General features: G+C 37.2%; 1 protein-coding gene across 1 annotated transcript in view; it reads right to left on the reverse strand.

Moving 5' to 3' along the window:
- Positions 1–3,189: 3,189 nt before the first annotated feature.
- The window catches only part of LOC147160751 (melatonin receptor type 1B-B-like), a 38,708-nt gene continuing 19,770 nt past the window's right edge, over positions 3,190–22,127 (reverse strand). Inside the window, exons 2-4 of the mRNA XM_086098753.1 lie at positions 10,360–10,478; positions 8,729–9,073; positions 3,190–6,323 (exon numbers count right to left, since the gene is read on the reverse strand). Coding sequence (XP_085954879.1) covers positions 5,928–6,323; positions 8,729–9,073; positions 10,360–10,478 — 860 coding nt within the window. The 3' untranslated portion in view covers positions 3,190–5,927. The remainder of the gene's footprint in view (positions 6,324–8,728; positions 9,074–10,359; positions 10,479–22,127) is intronic.

The following is a 22,127-nucleotide window of genomic DNA, read 5'->3' on the forward strand; positions in this document are numbered from 1 at the left end:
TGTGCTCTCTTACTTGCAGCTAATTATCAAAAGATATAAGGTAAATATATTCTCTTGTATAGTGAGTAATAAAAAAAAGTATATATATATATATATATATATATATATATATTAGGGGTGGGAATCTTTTAATGTTTCACAATTCGATTCGATTCCGATATTTGGGTCTGCGATTCGGTTCAGAATCGATTTTCGATTAAGAAAGATTTTTGATTCCAAATGATTTGATTGGCAATGATTTTTGCTTCAATCTATAGATTTGCAAGGAATTGTAATGATCTACTCCAGTCTGACTCGCTAATGCTAATTAGCGCGCTACTCGCGGCTCTTTTATCACTCAAAAGAACGGCTCCACGCTGAAAAAAGAACAACTTTTATTGGTATAACTTGATCGTGACTTTTTCCTTCTCCACTCTAATGTGGCTACAACTTAACAGTGTATTAGACCACGTGGAACCACACTGCCCCTCAGTGGCCAAACCGGGTACAACATGAACAGCGCTCCTAATAAAGGCACACACAGACAAAGGCAAGACAGTATAAAATAATTTAAATAAAATCGACTTTGGGACATTTAAAATCGATTTTGAATCGTACTAAATGAGAATCGCGATTCTTATGAGAATACATTTTTTGGCACACCCCTAATATATATATATATATACATATATATATATATATATATATATATATATATATATATATATATATATATATATATATATATATATATACATACACATATATATATATATATATATATATATATATATATATGATGAAATAGGCTCGGGTTTGATTGGTTTTTATTGGAGCGTATATATTTCCAGGTTGCGGCCCATAACAAGTCTCGCAATGTCAGGCGAGCCTTTGAACCCGTCACATCACGTCCGAGCGCATCACGTTCCACCCCACCCCCCAACCCAGTCCCCCCGGTCCGTGTTTTCACTCGGAGCATCCTGCGGGCATCCAGACGCCGCACCTGTCGAAGAATTCATGTCAGTGAACATCAGCAGAGCGAGAGCGGCGGTAGTCGAGCGTGACGCAAGCATCCCCACCCCCCCTGCACATCCTCTCCTACTCCACAGCAGCAAACATTCACCACCCTCCAAAAAAGAACGGAATAAAAAGGAGATGTCTACAATGCTGATGAGGGGCATTGCCAGACATTTGCCTCAGGTGGCGCTACAACCGCCATAACCTTACCTCCAATTTAGCCAATCAGAAGTCGGAAGAAAGTCCTTTATGGAAAAGGCACAAGGACAAAAAGGACTCGGAAATGAAATTGGTTGTTTTTAGACGTAAAAAATAACGTTTTTTTAAAATGACAAAAACATTTTTAATAGCGGCACTATTTTGTATGACCTCATTCAGCCAAGACTATACAAATGAATTAAGTTAAACTAAATTTTACTTAAATTCAATTTAACAGAAATAAAAAAAGAAGATTTAAAAAAAAATAGAGTATATAAAAAACAAAGTAAAATAAAATGTACATAGATAAATAAATAATTAAATGAATGAATAAAAATAAAAGTTGGTGAAAGATAAAACAGAAATGAAATTAAACTAAAATAAAGTAAAATAAAAACAATATGCATAAATTAAAATAAATAAATAAAATACAATAATGTTAAATAAAACAAAGTTAAATGTAAAGTTCTTATATAGATAAAATAAATAAATAAAAGGAAATAAATAAAAAAGAAATGTCATATAACTACTCTAAAATTCATTTTCCACAATCGCATTTTATTCCATGTGACCCAAATGCTTAGACTTGAACTAAATATTCCTGCTCCATATCCGTGTGCAATCAATAAGAACCCATTTTCTATATCCACTTCATAAAGTCCTCCGTGTGCCTTTAATAATTCATCCCTAATCATAGGGCAGGCGTGTTGTGTGGCTCGTCATAAGCAACATTGGATTTGAGATTGAAGGCGTCAGTTGCGGCCGATTTGTTTGCGGCGCCACATGAGGCGTCAATAAGCATTGTTACATCACTTTGACCGAGGCCGAGCTGCATTGACAGCAACAGACCAGAGAGCAAGCAAGCGCATATTTGTTCTTCCTGCTGTATAAATTGTCCACAACATGTCTACGAGGACACGTGCAGCTAGAGTGGAGGTGTCAAAATGTGACAGTGTTGCTTTCTGCCAGCTATCGCCTCGTCATAGAAGGAGAAGAAGAAAAAAAAGACCTCAGGTGTTTGCAAAGTTTACTCCATGAAATGCTAATCCCGTTAGGCATAACTCTCTACTTTGGCTTCTAAAAGTAAAACACACCTCAGAGGCACTGCAAATGCTTGTAAAAAAAAAGACTGAAATATCCACGTTTCTTTGATCTTCACATCATTTTTAGCGGGGCTAGCTGATAGCAAGTTAGCATTTACTGTTAGCTTTTAATATCAAACGTGTGTACATGTGTATGTATGATACTGTACATACATACATAGCCTTTATAAAATACATATAAATACATACATATACATTGTACATAGCACCCTTTGACAACCCACTATATTTTAGCACGCTACATGTTAGCATTTATGTGTTGTAAAGTGCTTCTCAGTTTGCCTCAGTGTTTATTTTTCATTCAGGTTGTTAGCTTACTGTAGTTTAGCATGTTATCTGTAAGCATGTTATTGTTTTATCACTTTGTGACTTGACTTATTTGAAATAGTACCTGACCGCAGGGTATGAAGTTAAGCACATACTTGATCTACCTTACCGCTTTTTGTACCAAGGTTGGTATCTTGCTGTATGTTAGCATACTAACTGATAGCACGTTAGCATTTGACCAATTGCTGTTTGAAATATTAGCTGATTAAAGGGCATCATCATCTTAGCGCTTTTTGTCCATGGATTGCTATTTTGCTATATGTTCGCATAACAAATGTTATCATGTTAGCATTATTCAGAGTGTAGACAAGTTAGCTTTCATTTCCCAGCGTTTTTCTAAGCACTTCGAGGACATTCGACTTTTACATTCTCACCCCAGTTTTAATGTGACCTTGTCCATTTCACACGTGAACCGCAAACGCTTTGACGTGGCGTCTTGTTAAATGCGCCACGAATGTCAACATGTGCGACGGACAATTAAAGCGCAACGAGCTCAGGCGGCGGCCCTGGGGCAGCAGTCGGGGGGCGACGCTTCGGCAGCACAGGTCAAGCAGAAGCCAATGGGCAATGGCAAACTTTTAATGCTGTGACGTGAACTCACGCTGGCGTGACAGAGAGTTTTAAAAACAACATTTCCAAAAAAACACATGTCCATTGACAACAATTAAAAGTCCACACTGAAGCTAATTTACAAAATATTCTCATTACATTTAGGAAAAAGACAAGAAAAGGCGCCCTGAGATGAGCGGCAATAAATGTCAGTGAATAACAGCAAGAACAACAGACACGATAAAGAACACATAATATTTTCTTCATATGAAAATAAATTAACGTAAAAAAATATAGATATGAAGGGACTGCGTGTGATATAGAAGAAAGAGAACCCTTTTTTTTCTCATATATTTAACACTACCAACTTCAGTATAGGATTGCATAGTGTTGATATCCAATTAAAAGCATACACAGTACTAAATGTCCATCTTTGGAAATTTGAATTTAAATTAATGTGTTTTTAAATCTAGTTCTTAATGTAAATAAAAACATAATTAAATGAATTACAATCATAAATATAGTTGATTTTTTTTTTTTAAACAAGAATTGCTTTTGGTCATGTAATTTATTTTTTTGGGTACTTCATTTAAATTTTTTTATAAAATAGATTTTTTTACAGTATGTTATTAGGACTGATTTATTTGAACTATTTTACATCTTGTTTAAAAAGTGATTTTCTTTATTAAATTGATTAAAATGTTTTTTGTTAATAAAGTTCCCAATATCAACATTATTAAAAATAATTCAGCAAAAGTAATTTCATTATCTTTTTAAAGATGTATGCTTAAATTATTTTTTCTTAACATATACATCTAAAAATAATTTATTTAATTCAGTAATTTAGTTTTAAATGTCTTTCTTCTTTATTTATAAAATATATTACAAAGTATTTTCTTGGATTTGAATTTCATTTGATTTATTTTTCATTCAGTTCTTTAGTCATTAAAATAATTAATTACACAAAATATATATTTTTTAAAGTTTTTAAAAATAATTTAAAAAAAGTATTTTAACTGATTTAGCGCCTTTGTTAAATTCCCCAAATTGAAATAAAATACTTCAGCCTAATCACAGCAATAATTAATCTGCAACAACGTAATGTGCAGTTGTAATCTTGAAATGAGCGCTTGTCCAACGGGAAGTGTCCTCAAGATGCTACATCACGCGCAGCCAACAGCCATGTTTGCTAACACATGGTGAGTGGACAACAACTTCCTGACCGGGAAATATTTACTAAGTTTGTCTACATTTCGGTTCCGTATACGTTAGTATACATCTGAGCAGGCCATGTTGAACACACATGTTTCACTCTTGCCAGAATTTAGTAGGATTTTGTAAAGCAACTATAGCACATTAGCAACACTCACTAAGCTTTTTTCACATTAGCATGGACTATGTAGTCCATTGAGTTCTCAAATGAACGTTAGTCTTTCAATAAAAGTTGCTAACATGCTAACTGTTAAGATGTTAACATCTCAAAATCCTTATCAATCTGCCTCAGCTTGCCATTTGCTAGGCTAATAACTGTTAGCATACTAGCATTCCAGTTGGCTTTTGATGCTTTCGAGTCTTCATTAGCGCCCAGTTCACTGAGTTGTTGTGAGCAATTGTTAGAATCTCCTTTAAAATAAATATTAGTCTACAGGACAAGCTTGTAGTGTGTCTCAAATGTCGGCTGAAGGGTTCACGACAGTTAGCGGCTCATATCACATTTTGTAGAATTTCCTACTGAATTCTGGCAAGAAAACGTAACAATACACTAATGATCATTTCTGGTATTCAAGTGAGGTGTGTCGAACCATTTGAGAAATGTTGTTCAATGCAGTTAGTTGTCATGCTATATGTTAGCATACCAACTCCATGTAAGCACTCAATTTACAATCCCATTAGGCTTTTGCACATTAACATGTAATCCAGAGGCACGAGATGTTCTCAAATGAACATTAGGGTTCCAAAGGAGCATACTAACTATTAGCATGGTAGTGTTTTATTAATTCCCATTCGAAATAGTACCCGACAAAAGGCATGTTGTAGAATATTGATGTGCCTTGATTGGTTGCTGTCTTGTCATGGATTATCATAATGACTGCTAACATGCTAGCTGTTTTCATGCTAGCTGTTAGCCTCTTTTTAATTCTCAGTTTAAATGGTGTCTAACCACAGGGCATAATGTACAATATTAATCTGTCTTGGTGCTTTTAAAATTTTTGTTTTAGTTAGGTTGCAATGTGTCAGCATAAAGACAGTTAGCATGCTAACTGTTAGCCTATTATCAATTCTCATTTGAAATAGTATCCAACAACAGGGCATAATGAAGAGTATTTATCACAATGTCTTAGCGCTTTTTTTGTAGTTAGGGTGCTATCTTTCTGTATGCTAGCATAACTGCTGTTAGCTGCGGGCTGTCGTGTTAACCTTGTTAAAATTTCAATTAAAAAAACGGACAGGGCAAGCAAGTCTGTCACAAATGTTGGGTAAGGAAGTACCGTTACCAAGAACTAAAAGTTCCTGGAATTTTTCCTACTATTTTCTGGCACAAAACAACACCCTGATTATTATTTCTGTATGTTTAAAAAAAAGTTTTATTTTTTATTTTTTTATTTTTTTACTAAATTGGCATTCAAATGATGCAAGTCAGATGATTTTGAGGCTTTGGAAGTTTGTCAGGCAGCTCATGTGCAACCGTTCCGATTGTTCCGTTAGCGTCGTCTCGGTAATGCGCAAGTCTTTGTCGTTGGCTGGATCCCTAAGCTACTCGTTGTTGTTGAGCGGCGGCGGTGGCGACTGCTTGCTGCGCAGGCTGCGGCCGTCGGTGGCGCCCCGCGACGTCTCGGTGACGAAAAGGCGCGTCACCCACACGGAGGTGACGATGCGTTTGTATTCGTTGCGAAAGTTCCGGTTGAGTAGACCGTAGATGATGGCGTTGAGACAACTGTTGAAGTAGGCCATGAAGTAGCTGACCACGAAGAGCCACTCGGGGATTAGCGGCACGACGCGCGTCGGGTCTAACGCCACCGCTAACCCGATCAGGTTGAGCGGCGCCCAGCAGATGGCGAACAGCACGAACACCACGAACATGGTGATGAAGTTGCGCAGGTCGCTCGGACGCAGACGAGGGCTCTCCTCCGTCTTCACTTTGCGACGCACCTAAAAGCACCGACCAGAAAAGAAAACAGTTGTCAAAGTTGAAGTACAGCGCAAAGTCCAATTTTTCTCTCTAAACATTTAGATTTTTTTTGTTACTAGTTTGACTTTTTCTTTCCTAAAATAAGTATGACATTTTGGGAAAATTTCTTTAAAGTAGTTGTAAGATTTTTTGGGTGAAAGATTACAACTCTCAATCTTGTATTTATTTTTCTCGTCACGTAAACAAAATCGTTCTCAGAGAAGTTTTTGATTAGAAAAAGTATGATTTTTTCGCCATAATTGTTGGGATATGATTTTTTCGCCATAATTGTTGGGATATGATTTTATTCTAAGATCAGTTTTTTTTCCTCAATTTTTTGTTTACGATTTTTCTCGTCATACGATTAGGACGTTAAAAAACATTTTACTCTTTCCCATAAGGTTAGAAATTAATCTTGAAAGATTACTACATCATTTTTTCTAAAAATGTATGAATAAAAAAAATATTTGGAAGATCAAGACTTAAAAAAAATTGTAAGACGTTATTTCTCATAAGATTGTGACTTTCTTTCTAAAATGATGACTTTGTCATAATTTTTTATTTTATTATTATTATTTTAATTTTTTTTTTTTTTACCACAAACTGATACATTAGGATTTTTGTAAGAATAGAACAATATTCTTAAACAGTTATTTTTGTTATAAGATCATGACTTTTCTCTCAAAAACCAAGCACATTTTGTAATTTAAAGATTAAAAAAAAAAATCTACTTTTTTGTTGGAAGATTTAAAATTCTGTCTCTAGTAAGATCGAGTAAGAGTTTTTTGGGGGGGAAGAAACACAACGTTTACTTGTAAGGTTTGGACTTGTAGTAAGTTGGCATGTAACCACAACGGCAATATCGTGATATCGCGATATCAAAACTGCCACAATATCGTCATCGTCATGTCAGGATATTAAAAGCAGCACATCTGTTAAAACCAAAGTCAGTTTGATTTCCATTAGTGCAGTTCTGGCACCCTCTGGTGGCTCATTTTTTAGTACAGTTTAATTTTCACAAGGCATGTTTTGGCCCTTCTATGTTTAAAATCCACGCTAATCGTCATATGAAGGGGAACGTATGATTGTGAACCGAGTCAATATGTGGAGGAACTCAAAGTTTGCCTCAATATTAAGTGAGATTGTAGGTTATATGAATTGCTGTTATGTACAAAAGCACAATATTTAGCTTTTTTTTGTATGAGCTCTTTTTGTTTTTTACAATATTGTGACCTTTTTTTTTTTATATCGCCAACCTCCCCACAATATTGTGCTAATTATCGTATCGTGACCTTCATATCGTGATAATATCGTATCGTGATGTTAAGTAGTAAGGTTACAATTTTGTGATTTTTCATACTAAATGTCCCCAAAAATGAAGCCTAATTTCAATGTTTTAGCATTTTGGAATTACGGTAAGCGGTTTGCTTTTTCTTGAGCTTTTTTGAGACACATATATAGGCTCGATTATCTCACGCTTATTTCTATACTGTACATGTCAGGAGAAATTACATGTAGTCTTAGATACCAATAGTACAATCAAAGACAATCTTTTTTTTTCCCCACACACGTGTGCTGACATTTGTGCACGTGCTGAGGTAAAAAAAAAAAGCGTCACATTTTGGCTCGTTACGGTTCAACATGGTCAAGTCCAAATGTTAATATGTCAGGCAGGATTTAAACGGCGCGTTGTGGCATTTAAAGAATTATGCTGACTCGTTCGGCGGAAGGGTCACAAATTAAAAGGTCGCTATTTCCACATTGCTGCAAAAGAGTTTGGATCAATCCCGGCGGGCCAGAGGGAATCCGTTGTTATTTTTTGGTAAACTGTGCTGAGTGTTATTTACGGACGCTTGCATTCATGCATTCTTGCATTATGACGTTTCTTGAAAAATAGGCAGACGTTTTGTCGACTCGTCAGAATACTTTTTTTTTTTCCAGCTGAAGATTCTGACTTTTTCTTAAGTAAATAAATACAATAAAAAAATCTGTATTATTCAGATGAGAATATGCTTCACATTTTGTCCCAAAATTTTATTTTTTGTCGTACGTTTTTGTTGTATGTTCACAACTTTTACAAAAACATGACATATTTTAGCTAACAAAAAACCGAGAAAAATCTGACTTCGGCCCCCCCAAAAAAACGCAAAATTACATCGATTAAAAAAAAAAAAATTGACATTTTTTAAGATGACTTTTCTCAAACAAACTCCATGCTATGTAAAAATAACCTTTCATTTTTCTGTTAAGAAAATGCCAAATTTTCTTTCAACTTTTGACCACTGGATTCTCATAGGACTTCTTTTTTTTTCTGGCCACTACTGTCGCATTTTTGGTTGTTTGCTGCGTCGTCACGATTCCCCCTCCCCCTTGACGACAAACTGACCTGAATGACGAGTATCCAGATGCGCAGGTAGCAGAAGGTGACCACGGCAATGGGCACCAGGAAGTGCACCACGACCACGGCCACCGTGTAGGAGCTGCTGACGTTCTGAGCGAAGGTGCACGAGTAGACGCGCGGGTCGTAGCGCAGCGAGCCCACAAATAAGTTGGGCACGATGGCCACCACGGTCAGCAGCCATATTAAGGCCACGAAGAGCAGCGTGTTGCGGTAGCTGTAAAGGCGGCTGTAGGAGAAGGAGTGGCAGATGTAGCAGTAGCGGTTGACGGCGATGCCCGTGATGTTGAAGATGGAACCGATCACGCTCAGGCCCATCAGGAAGCCGCTCACCTGAGCACAAGACACACGCAGGAACAAGTTATGAAGAGTAAGACCACACAAAACTATGTACCTAAGTGTATTGCATTCATTGAAGAAAAAAAAGGGAAACTTTTTTAGAGTAATTTTTTGGGGCTTTTTTTTTTATGGTTTCAATTTTTCAGAATATTTTTCTAATTTATGGAGTGCTTTTTTTTCTTTTTCTGGTTTTTGGATTATTTTATTTTTTATTTTTTTTTGAATATTTAGTTTCTCGTTTTAGGAATATGTCTTTTTCTTTTTTTCTCAATATGTATATTTTTTTTGACAGAAAAAATATTACGAAAAACAGAAAAAAGTATTACAAAAAACCCAAGAGTTTTTTCAGAGTTAATGTTTTCTGTTTTATGGAATATTGTTTTTTCTTTTCTCTCTTCTTTTTTTAGAATATTAATTTTTCTGTTTGTTTTTTTAGAATGTGTTTTCATTTTCTTCTGAACATTGATTTATTTAAAAAAAAACTGAAAAAATAAATTCTGAGAAACAGTTTCCGAGTAACATTTTGTGTGTTTTATCGAATAATTTCTCTCTTTAAACATTTTTTTTCTTTTTTGGAATAATGCATTTTCTGTTTTTCTGATTTTTCAGTTTTTTACCCCCCCCCCCCCCCCATAAAAAACGTATTATTTTTTTAATGAAAAACATGAAAACAATTCAGATTTTTTTTCCCGCAACAAAAAGGAAAAACAATTCCCAAAAAGTGGGTAAAACATTCTGAAAAACTGAAAAAAAATACTAAAACAGCGAAAAAAACTCAAACTCAAAAGCATCTAAACAAACAAAAAAAACAATTTTTTTGCAATTGAGTGCAATATGTTTAAGAATTGTTTGCAAGAATAAATGAGGATCCCCAATATATTAGAATTTTTTTCCAACATACAGCAAAGTTGTATTTTTTTCAGAAAAAATGTGCAATCTTATGAAACTTAAACCTTTTTGTATACATTTTTTTGTTGCATCATTATTATTCACGATTATGCATTATTATTAGTATGACTTTATTCTGCAACTAGAATATATTTTTATTTCATGCATACATTAGGTAAAAGTGAATATAAAAAGTCAACACACCCACCCCCGTTTAAATGTCAGCTTTTTCTAATAAAAAATGAGACCATGAGTTGTCCGGAAAAGTTTTGGAATGAATTATCACTGTCTTAATGTTTTATATGACAAAAACCTGGCATTGGAACAGGGGTGTGTAGACTTTTTATATCTACTACAACACACACACACTAAAGACTAGCTCGGGGCCTTACCATGCACTGCGTGTTGCCTAGCGCCCATCCGTCATGGAAGAGAGCGTAGAGGACCAGAGGGTACGGGTAGAACGCTACCACCAGGTCGGCGAAGGCCAAACTCACCACAAAAACGTTACCTGCCAGAAAAAAAAAAAAATATATATATATATTTTTGGGGTTGTGAAATGACTAGCTCCACTCCCGACTCGCCATGCCTGCTGTTGATTTTGGCACATCCGCCGCAGCGATGCATTTTTGAACCGAGGCGCTGCTTACTTTGCATTATCGAGCGTTCAGCCGCCGTCATTCAACGGAAGAGCGCCGCCGCTCTCCACGTGTGGTGGGAACGCGTCCAGTGTGAGCCGGCGCGTTGGCAAAATAATGCTTCCTGACCCCTGCGACGCAGGTCACGCTTTTATCGGGAAATGGCACATTTGCCGCGGGAGTGTAAAAGGACTCCAGGGTGGAGGGCACAGCGCCGTCTCGCCGGTCTGGGCTTTTTTTAAGTAACTTTTTGACCTTAGTCGGATATTCAGCGTGTATTTGGCTTGATGTAGGAAAGGAGTCCAACAAATCTAATGCAAGAATAAAGTTGTATTTCTTTCAAGAAAGTTATTTCTGAATAAAAGCTTAGATCATGAGAATTAATTTGTATTTTTTATTTTTTACCTCACATATTTACCTGTTTATGCTTTTTTTTTTTTAACTATCCAACGTTATGAAATTAATAAACTTTTTGTGCTAAAGCCAATGCCTTGTCTAATATAAAAGTATTGCTTTGGCGCCATCTTGTGGCATCCTGGCATCTGTAATTTTTTTCAACCTTTTTGTCATTTGACTAAACTTCAGTGAGATTATTTTTATTATTATCATTATTTTAAAAAGGCTAGTAAGACCTTTTTTGCAAAAAAAAAAAAACTGTTGTAAGATGACGCCTTTTTCTGGAAACTAAAACTTCAATTTTTTTCTTATTTTCTGAAACATAATTTTCCATTTTAGAATTGCGAATAAAAATTACTTTTTTCTTCCCCCCCTGATTACAATTTATCAGAAAAAAACATAATATTTCATGAAATGTTCCTAATTTTACAAAAAATCATATATTTTGAGAAAAAAATTATAAATGACAATTGTTCTCTTTTTTTTTCAAAAAAAATGCAAATGCATCAAGTCCGTAAAAACAATAATCTTAATTTTTTTTCAAGACAAACGTTTCCGAGTCATTCCACACATGTCCATGATTCACTCCGAGGAAAACCAATTAAACAATTTATTGAGATTTAAAAAAATATATATTATCAATGGAGTTGTTGAATATTTTAAACATGTGCTTTCAATGCTCGTGTTGTATTAAGTAGACGAAAATTCCATTATGAATCAATTTCTCATAATTTTTGTGACAACCTTTGCTCGCCATTTTGGTTGATGGTCGCATTTGACTTGCGGCGCTTTTACTTTGTACGTAAAAACTTTCATGACACGCGACTGTCAGTGTTAGGTGTAAAACCATAGGAGAAAAAAACAAAACAAAAAAAACATAAAATAAGTCGTCGTGCAGCATCAGCAGTGCCCAGCATACAAAAGTGGGGCAAAAAAACAAAACAAAACCCCCCATCTCGGTCAATATGAGAGAGGAGAAATGCATAGGTGAGCATTTCTAATGTTGGAGTTTTCCATTTGGACGTTATTTGGTGACAAATATGTCAAAGCAAGGACCCGTGACTTTCTCAGAGGTGAGAGGAGTTCATGTTTGATGGATTATTTTCAGGGGCGTTTTCAGCCGTCCGGTCCCCGACGGCACCGACACGATCGATAAGGCGTGATAGCTCGCACATATCAGCTCTGAAATCGTCCGCGTGGCTGAAGGGAGACGATAAGGAAAGAACAGGAGGGGCTTCGGGAGGCTACCCTGGAGGACACCGGGCTGCTCGGGATGATGGACGCTTTTCAAACACCAAACCTTGAAACCTTGAACCCTGAAACGATAACCCTATCATGAAACCCTGACTCAGGCTTGAAACCCTAACCATGGGTTGAACACCTAATTAGAAAATGTTGGCTTGTAATGCTACCTTGAAACTGTAACACAGGCTTGACACCCTTATTTGAAGCCGAACTTTGAATTCCTACCTTCGCGTGAAGCCCTACCCTTGCAGCCCTAATTTAAAACCCCAATCCAAGTTTGACACCCTAATTTGAAACCGTACCCATGCTCAAAACACTAACCAAAAGTTGAAACTCAAACTTTGAATTCTTACCATGGCTTGGAGCAATTCTTTGAAATCCTAATCCTGGTTTATAACCCTGACTTCAAACCCTAATCCAACATTCTAATATAAATAATCTGTCATAGGAATTGATGGTTTCGCATATGAAATTGAAATCTCAGGTGTGAGGAGGAAAACAATTGTAATTAGAATATTTTATAAACTCATTCAACCCGACTTCAAACCCTAATTTAAAACCCTGATCTTCGACCGGAACCTTAACCCTAGTCCAACCCATTGATAAAACTGTGAAGTATCACTTCGCCACTGAACTTTCCTCTGAACTCTTGCCGACTCCTTTCTAGAATTTTCTTTCCGTCAAATTGAAGAAATGAAACTTTGCAGCATCCTGCTACTTTGAATCCAAGAATTCTTCTTTTTTTTTTTACCTGATTGATGTGCACAGCTCGACTGCGGCAAGATGTCTTCTTTTCAAATTGAACAGTAGATGTCGGCTTAAAGTTTTTGAATGGAGCGTGATTGCGTAAGGGGTCAGTCACACCACGGTGGGCACAATGAAATGGGACGTTTGATTCTGTATTGAAACGAAGAAAAAAAAACGTGTGTGTCTTTTTAATTAGGGCGGCTGCGCTGACTCGATTGGCTTCCTGTTCGCGGATTTGCTTTGACAGCAGCGAGAAAAATGTCTCCACGGGAGATGAGCCAGAAAAAATCAACCTGGGGATTAAAGTTCACCCGAGTAAAGTGTGCGTTCCTCTCACGCCTCAAGAATTATTATTTTTTCAAACTACCTTGATGAGCACGTTAACAAGCAATTCCGAGATGGATCAACAATCAATCAAATGCCGTTTTACGAGCTTGTGCTTTTTTTACATGTCGTTATACAATTGTCCTTTAACACCAACAAATGTGCTATTTTTAATCCCAGGCTTGAAACCCTAACCTTTGGTTTCAAACCCTACTTTGAAACTCATAATTTGCCACATTGAAACCCGAACTTGTAAAAAAGCCTGACTCTGTAAGAAATCATTCTTATATTAAAACCCTAACCTTGGATTGAATCCCTACCTACTTACCTGTGTTTTAACTCTGTTTTGAAACCTTCCCTTTGATTTGAAACCCTAATGAGTTTTAAACCAGGGTTAGGATTTCAAAGATCAGGTTTTCAAAAATTAGGGTATTAAGTCTGGAATTAGGGTTTCAAATTGGGATTTCATACCTGGGTTGGAGTTTCAAGTTATGGTTTCAAATCAGGGTTAGGGTTTCAAAGATCAGGTTTTCAAAAATTAGGGTATGAAGTCTGGAATTAGGGTTTCAAATTGGGATTTCATACCTGGGTTGGAGTTTCAAGTTATGGTTTCAAGTCAGGGTTAGGGTTTCAAAGATCAGGTTTTCAAAAATTAGGGTATTAAGTCTGGAATTAGGGTTTCAAATTGGGATTTCATACCTGGGTTGGAGTTTCAAGTTATGGTTTCAAGTCAGGGTTAGGGTTTCAAATGAAAATTGTGGTTTCAAACTAAGTAGACTTTCATGACAGGGTTAGGGTTTCAAACGAAAGTTTTTGCGTGTCAATTGATTGAAAGTAGGACTTTGAGGCTGGGTTTTCAGTTTTTCCCACATGAAAATGTCTTTTTTTATTCCCTCCCTGATTTCCTCTGTGCTCCCGTCAGGCTTGTCTTTCCATCTCGCCACAATTCCCCAACTCCAAACACATTTAAATGCAAACAAGGCTCACCCTCCCACGGGAACAAAACTCATTCAATAAAAGAAAGACAAGAAACAAAAATCATCACTCTCTCTTTCCGGTCGTGCACAGTGATAAAGAGACCAATCACATCGCTTGCGTCTCTTCATCTGTCGTTCTGTCTGTCCGTCCAATTGCGTGTCCACGGAGGCGTGAAGAGCAGGATTGTAAAAGCGCTGTTTTACTGCTCATTTCCTGCCCCGAGAATTGAAGATGAAGTCGCAAATTAAAGTTAACACTTCTAAAGGAACACTTGAAAAATGCAATGAATTCATAAAATGAACCCAACTGGGCAGGTTTCAAATAAGGCTGTCAAGCCAGGGTTTGGGCTCTCAGAGTTGGGTTTTAAGGCTTTGAAGTCTATAGTTAGGGTTTCAAACAAGGTACAGGTTTCAAAACCCGAACTCTATTCCGGAACCCTAACACAGTCATGAAAGCCTCCTTTGACAAATTTGACCTAGTTTGATGCACTAACTCTATTTTAAAACCCAAATTCGAAAACCCCAACCTGAGTTTGAAACCCTAATCCAGACTTGAAACCCAACTCTAAGGGCCTAACCCTTTCTTCAAACCACATCTTGAAACTCAAACAATGTCTTTTAACCCTGCACTCTAAAAACAGTTGGGTTAAAAAAAACAACAACAACCCAAATTGTGTCAAAAAGGGACTAACGCTACTCTTTGGGTTATTTATTTAACCCCAAAAATTGGGTAAAATGCGTAACCCACATAACAACCCAACACAATTTATTGGGTTGTTTTGTACAGCACAGCCCATTTTCCTTGTTATTTTGTAAAAAAAAAATAAAAAATAAAATTGGGTCAAAACAACCCAATTATTTGGGGGTTTTGTACAAAACAACCAATTTGTATTTTGTTTGATCGAATAACCCACAAAGCAATTTTTTGAGGGGTGGTGTTTGGGTTATGGATTTATTTGACCTAACTCTTTAGGTTACCCAAAAGTTGGCCAACTCTTTGGGTTACCCAAAAGTTGGACTTGAAACCTTAACCCAGGCATGAAACACCACTTTGAAAACCTAACCCTTTGTCGAAAGGTTAATTTGAAACACTATCTTGATACCCTCATCTTGTTTAGAAACCCTGTCCCAGGTTTGAAATTCGAAGTTTCAAACCCTATCTTGAAATCATCTTTGGAAGCCAAATCCTGGTTTGAAACTTTACTTAAACTTGAACTGGAAATTTGGAACCCTTAAAGCCTTGAAGCCCAAACTCTGGCATGCAGCCCAAGGAACGTAATATTGCTCGAGCAGCAAAGGCATCAAATGATGATGGCCGCCATTCATCACTGGGCCAATGTGCCCCTCCCCCACTAGTATACGCACCAAACACAGGAAATAAGGTTTTTAATCATTTCCCTTCTTTCCACAAGGCTAATCACTGGCAAAGTCTGCCTTTCTGTCTCCCCCTCGTCGTTCTCGCACTTCGCCGGCGTGCCAAGCAAATATCCCATTTGTATTCCATTCAAATCGAGTAAAAAGAAATGCTTTTATGTCAACACCTCACTCCAAACAAAAGCGCCCCCGAGCTATCAAAAACTCACACGAAACAATTAATTATGGCTCGCTGCTTCTTGTGTGATGATTCCTCGCAAAAAAGCCTAAGACGTCATGCGGAGAAAAAGAAAGCTACATTCAAAAAGTTAATTAGGACTAAAATAAAAGCAAGAATGCAAACTTTCATCAAAACGGGAACCAAAGCTGGAGTTATGTTGCGTGATTTAAAAAAAAAAATCAAACTCGCAATGTACAATTTTTTTTTATAGTTTTAAGTAGTTTTTAAGTAAACTTTTGTCAAAGAACTATAGAACTGTAACATCAATATCAATGATGATTATGATTATGTCATAATCTAATTTGTACTGAACGATTTGTAAAAGTTTAAGTTTAGTTTTATAGTCAGTTTCACGATACAGTTTTAGAAGTTAGAAGCCTTATTGCCTGTTACAATTAGACATGTCTTCAAATATGTGTGTTCAAATGTTAGTTTTTAATTCCTACTTCCACTGTCAGATTTGTCTCAAATTTCAAACTTGCACTTGATGAACTTTGAATTGTCTTGAGTTGTAAATCGTACTGTACAGTTTGCAACGATGTTAGTCTTCTGTTTCGACGAGCACTGTACAGTTTTTAGAATTAAAATTAAATTCCAACACTGTACGATGTTTACATTTAGTCTTATAATAAACGCGTTTTGACTGTACTTTGTACTGTACAATGTTTTAAAAATAATCTTTAGTCACATTTTTTCAATGACGTTTTATTTTGAAGAATTCAACTTCGAGCGGAACTCACTCAATTGTTAGTCATTTCTTTTTTTTTTGTAGCATTTTTTGCAATGTTAGAATCGTTTTCAATTCCAACTTCCACTGTCTGATTTCCGAAGTGTTTGAAATTCCAACCTTGAATGGCGATCTTTAAATCGCCTTGAACATCTAAATCGCATTTTACAATTCCAACATTGTCAGTCTTCTATTTGAGCTAGAATTGTACGGTTTTTAGAAGTTAGTTTTCAACTGGGCTAACAAGTCAGACAGCGAGGAGCAAGAGAAGACTGTATGCAAAAGAGTGAAATCTCATTTTCCACCTGAGGCAAATCCAGCGCCGCAGTGTTAAAGTTTAAACTCTTAATCTGGCGTGTGTGGCAAGGAGCAACATCGCCTGCGGTGTGGAAAAGTTTTACCCGCGCACATAATCACAAAAGCCGCATTTACTTTGCAGACAGGGAGAGGAGAACGATTGGGAGCGTCGCCGTCGGTCGGACAACATCAACCTGCCCGCCTACTGGTGTGCCGCGGTTAATTGCTGGCAACAAGTTGAGCTTTTAATTAGAAAAAGTGTTGATCCAGGAAGTGCTGAGTTGAGAAAAGATGAATCTCAAGACGGCGGAAGAAAGTGGATTAGACGTGAGCAGGCGAGTAAAGCTTGACATTTGCAAGACTGCGGGAAAAAAAACTAATGAGATTTTCCTGCCGCCGTTTGTGCTCGTGCGTTCTTCTTGCTCATCACTTTCTCCAAACGCGCGCAACTCGGAACCGTTCGGACCTTACCGTCGCTCTTGTTTGGTGCTCCAAAACTCACTTCGCCATAGCTAAATTAGAACAAAGTTAACAAAGTCAAAGACTTTAAACCCAAGTTGAAACCTTAACAGTAAAAAAGTCAAATTAAAAGTTCTCATTCGAAGCCCCCATGTTGTCTTGAAACACTAACCCAGATGTGAAACCTTCATTTGAAAGTCTAATTGTAGATTTAAACCCTTAACTAGACTTGAATCCCTCCTTTGAAATCCTAGATTAAACGCCCCCTTAACATAGGCTTGAAACTTTAATACCAAAGCCTAATCCTGGGTTGAAATCCTAAACCAGCCCTTGAAACCCTAATTTGAGGGCCAGTCTTGAAACCCCTAACCAGGTTTGAAACACTAATTCAAACTGCCATCCCTGTCTTGAAACCCTACATTTAAACCCTAACCATACATTGAGACCCCAATTAAACCCCCCCATCCCCAGTTTGAGAAACTACTTTGAAACCGCATCCTTATCTTGAAACTCTAATTCAAACCTGCATTTCTGGCTTGAAGCCCTACTTTGAAACCACATCCTTCTTATCTTGAAACCCTAATTCAAACCCGCATTTCTGTCTTAAAAACCTACTTTCAAAACCCTATCCTAATCTTGAAACCCTAACCCAGGTCTGAAATCCTCATTCAAAACCCCATCCTGGCTTGAAACCCTACTTTGAAACCACATCCTTCTTATCTTGAAACTCTAATTCAAACCCGCATTTCTGTCTTAAAAACCTACTTTCAAAACCCTATGCTTATCTTGAAACCCTAACCCAGGTCTGAAATCCTCATTCAAAACCCCATCCTGGCTTGAAACCCTACTTTGAAAACCCTATCCTTGTCTTGACCGCCATTACAGTGTTGTTGTTCCCAGTGCGCTCCAGAGCTGACAAATATGTTTTCATGTGTATACATACAGACATTATTTTATTCATTTTTTTTTTTTAATGTGTGGCCATAGAGCTGTTCAGAGCCCCTGCCCGTGTTTGCCGAAGCCCACCTGGGTGAACGGCGTGACAAAATACAGTTGGACGGATCTTTTATGCAAACAAGCGGTTTCCGCCACCAGCGTGTCATTTACATATTCAACTCAAAAGTCAACACGGTTGCAAGGTCGCGTCGCGCAAACTATTTACTTGCAAGCATCAGCATAAACCAGTGGCTATGCTAAAAGGATATACATATGTAAAACATAACCTTGGCAAAAGTAGAAATATTTCGATATTGGACAGTATTGAGTCAAGACGTCCAGTGTAACAAAGCAGCGGCGGAATGTAACTGAGCCTCCTTGCGTGTTGCAACGACGGAGTCCAACCCAAGACACGCTTTAGGACCGCCCCCTCATTTGCGTCTGCAACATGAAATAAATAAATGGGAGAGCAGAGCGTTTTTATTTATTTATTGATATTAAATTCTATTCCTATATTTATTTCGACATTTATTTAATATTTATTTAATTTATTTATTATTTATTTATATAATTTTTTGAATCTCGTTTTTTTTCTTTTTTATTACTTTTATATATATATATATATTGTTATTTTCATTCATATTTATTTTTGGGGATAATTTTTATTTTCACTTTTAGTCATTTATTGATTGTGAATTTTGGCAGTTTCGGTCCTCCCTAGTTCATAGCATCCACAAAACAACTTAACTAATTTCATTTAACTGTTGATTGGCGTCCTGTCTGATTTGTAAGGTTTTGTTTGCACCTGTACTCGTCATCCTGTTTCCTTGTGTCATCCAATCATCATTTTCCAGGTGTCTCTCGTTGTCTCGTCAGTTAGCTTGTATTTAGTTCCCTGTTTTTTTCCGGTCTTTGTTGGATCATTGTCGCTGTCACCACTGGTGTTTTGTTGTTACTTTGATTTTTGGTCTTTTCAGAACTTTTTTAGTTTCGGACACCCAGTACCCCTGGTAGTGTTTTTTGTTAAATAAATTGTGTTCAGTTTAACATGCATCCCTGCTGTGGTTCTCCTGCCTCTCTGCATTTGGGTCCTCCACTCCGTACCGTGACATTAACACTCAACAGATTGAAGGCAACCGCTGCCGGATGTCGCAAAGCAGCCCCAGAACATAAATGAGTCTCCTCTGAGTGTTGCTCCATCCTCTATTGGCGAATTTGACTTCCTCCCTGCCTCAACTCAAGGTACACATCCTGTAATTAAAAGGCTTATCGTGGTAGTAATTTGTTATTGGGCTGTAAGAGCAACCCCCCACCCCCACCCCCACCCTCCGCATCCCTGAGAGAATTCAGGGCTGAAATGTCAGCTCACTGAAATGAACTCTCCTTCTCTCTGTTCTGTTGCCGTTTCCCCCAGCCAGAACATCTCTCTCGCATGCGGCGGCACGGCGCTGCCAAATGATTTTTTTTCCGACTAGCGAAAGACAATAAGAAAGTGGCTGGGTGAGAAGGCGGCGGGTAAGAGAGCAGCGTCTTGCGTAACGCCACTGGAAAGGGACCAAGTGGCGGACGTGCCAGCTGCGTTCGACGTTCCCGGCCAAGGATGCGCAGCAATCGGAGCGGCAGCTTTAATGCAAAATAAATCCATCCAGGTGCCACATAAATATTACTATATGCTAAATATTCCAGATGGCGGGTGCCAAGATCCCACTTTGAGCATACCCAAGCAGTCACACTGTCGCTTTTTTTGTTCAAACAGTGAACTCGCTATTAAGGGTGTACACACATTCAGATTTCTCATCATATTTTAATCAGACGGCTTCATGTTTCATTTTTCACGCCGATTTAAAAAAATGTCTTTGACTTTTTGTTCTTCATTTCCCCCCCCCAGATATTTTCATTATTTTGATTTTAAGTTTGACCAATAAAAGCTTGCATATTTTACCATTTGTTGAAATTTATAGCTATGGTGTTTCAGAAAGGAATTCCACCTGTTGCTGAACATAATCCCTTAATTCATAAATAGTTGTAAATATTTTACTATATTACTAATTACTAATTACATCAATATTATGTTACTAATGTGAAAACCTGACGTGCAAGAGAAGAAAACGAGGGTAGATTTGTAATCAGTACCCCCCAAAAAATCGAGAAAAGTAAACTTGCATCTCTGATTAAAAAAAATATATTTGTTGCAATTTTTTCCCCCTTCACTATTGTTATTGCGAGTTAATATGCGATTGTTTTTTATTTGTTTTAAATTTTTAAACAAGCACAATAAATCAATTAATCTGTACAATAAACGGTATCAGAGTTGTTATAATGTACAGAAATCTTTTAGTCTTATAGGTTAGGCTTACTCTAAAATAAAGGCAAACATGAAATTAATATGAAATACTTTTTTAAATTCATCTACTTCAATTAGGGTTGTTTATTTAAACACAAAAAGTTGCCAACTCAAGTGTACCAACCTCTCTCTGTGTTTACAGTAAAAAAGTACTTATAACTTAACTTGTCATATCACAATATACATCAATAATCATGCTTAAAGATGTATATTATAAAATGTCGCTTTCTGTAGGCTTAAAAATCAGGATTAAGGAGGATATTGCATTCAATAATCTTCAGCAAAAACCAGGCTGAGCTCAAAATACTTCCTGTTTTCATTCTTTCAAATTTACACTGTCGTCATTTAGTGGCTGACAGTGGAATTACACCCAAAATAAATAGGAGACGAAACAATTAATTATAAACTCTACTAAAAAAAATCTGGGACTGGTTTATTGTGTATACTTTTTGTGCCATTTTTACCATGATCGGAGATTATGATGCGCCAAAGTGGCGTGCAGGTTCCGGTGATGTCATCATGTAAGCGAAACAAAAATGAGTGTGGCTGAAAGCATGTAACAACATGCTCAAACTACATCTGACTACTTGTAATACACGGTTGATATGCTGCAATATATTAGCATATACACGATCATCCCGAAAAACTCTGGAAGGAAGCCCTCCGGGGTTTGCGAAATCAGCCTTCATTCAGGGTCGTTGGAAAGTTTCAAGGACGTCTCTGGGAAGCACGCTCCTCTTTCCCGCTACGACGGGCTGCGGGGTGGGTGGGCGGTGCTGAGATTTAATCAAAGAGTCGGAGATTAAAGCGGATCTTGGCGGCTCAGCGGGTCAGCTGCTGATACAATAACTGCGTCATGTTTAAGGGTGGCGGACGTTCATCAAAAAAAGTCGTCTTAAGTAAGCTCCTTAGCGGCTTTATGCACACAAGCGGCTAAATGCTTAACTGCTTTCGTAGGATCAAAACATGCGGACCATTCAAAAGTTTGCCGGTCACTTAGAAATGTCTTTTTTATTGAATGGGTTGAAACCACGCCCAGCTCAACTGTCAATCAAATACCCCACTAATCAAAATGGATGCTACTTCATCTATCATCTTCCATATAGACGCCTTATTAACTCATTCACTCACAGCCATTTTCACAGAAGCAATCCCCTTCACTCCATTCTGTTCTATTGCTATAAAAACATGGAACCTACCAAAATAAACATTAGTCTCTTCTTTCATCAGGACAAAAGTATATTTCTAAGTTTCATCATTATCCACAAATTTATTTAGAAATGTGAGTAATGAGCTTTTTTTTTAATGGCCCTCTAAAGCGTCCAAGCCAGCCAAAAAACACCATTCACAATTTGGCTATCAAGCTGGACTAAAATGAATAGATAAATAAATGTTACCTTGCTCTGCCGCATTTCTCATTATGTCATGCATGCACTTGTGGCATACAACAAGGCGCTCTAAAGCAGCCACACCAGA

The sequence above is a fragment of the Leptonotus elevatus genome, chromosome 16 (assembly GCF_054856555.1).
Source record: "Leptonotus elevatus isolate MCC_2025b chromosome 16, RoL_Lele_1.0, whole genome shotgun sequence".
NCBI lineage: Eukaryota > Metazoa > Chordata > Actinopteri > Syngnathiformes > Syngnathidae > Leptonotus > Leptonotus elevatus.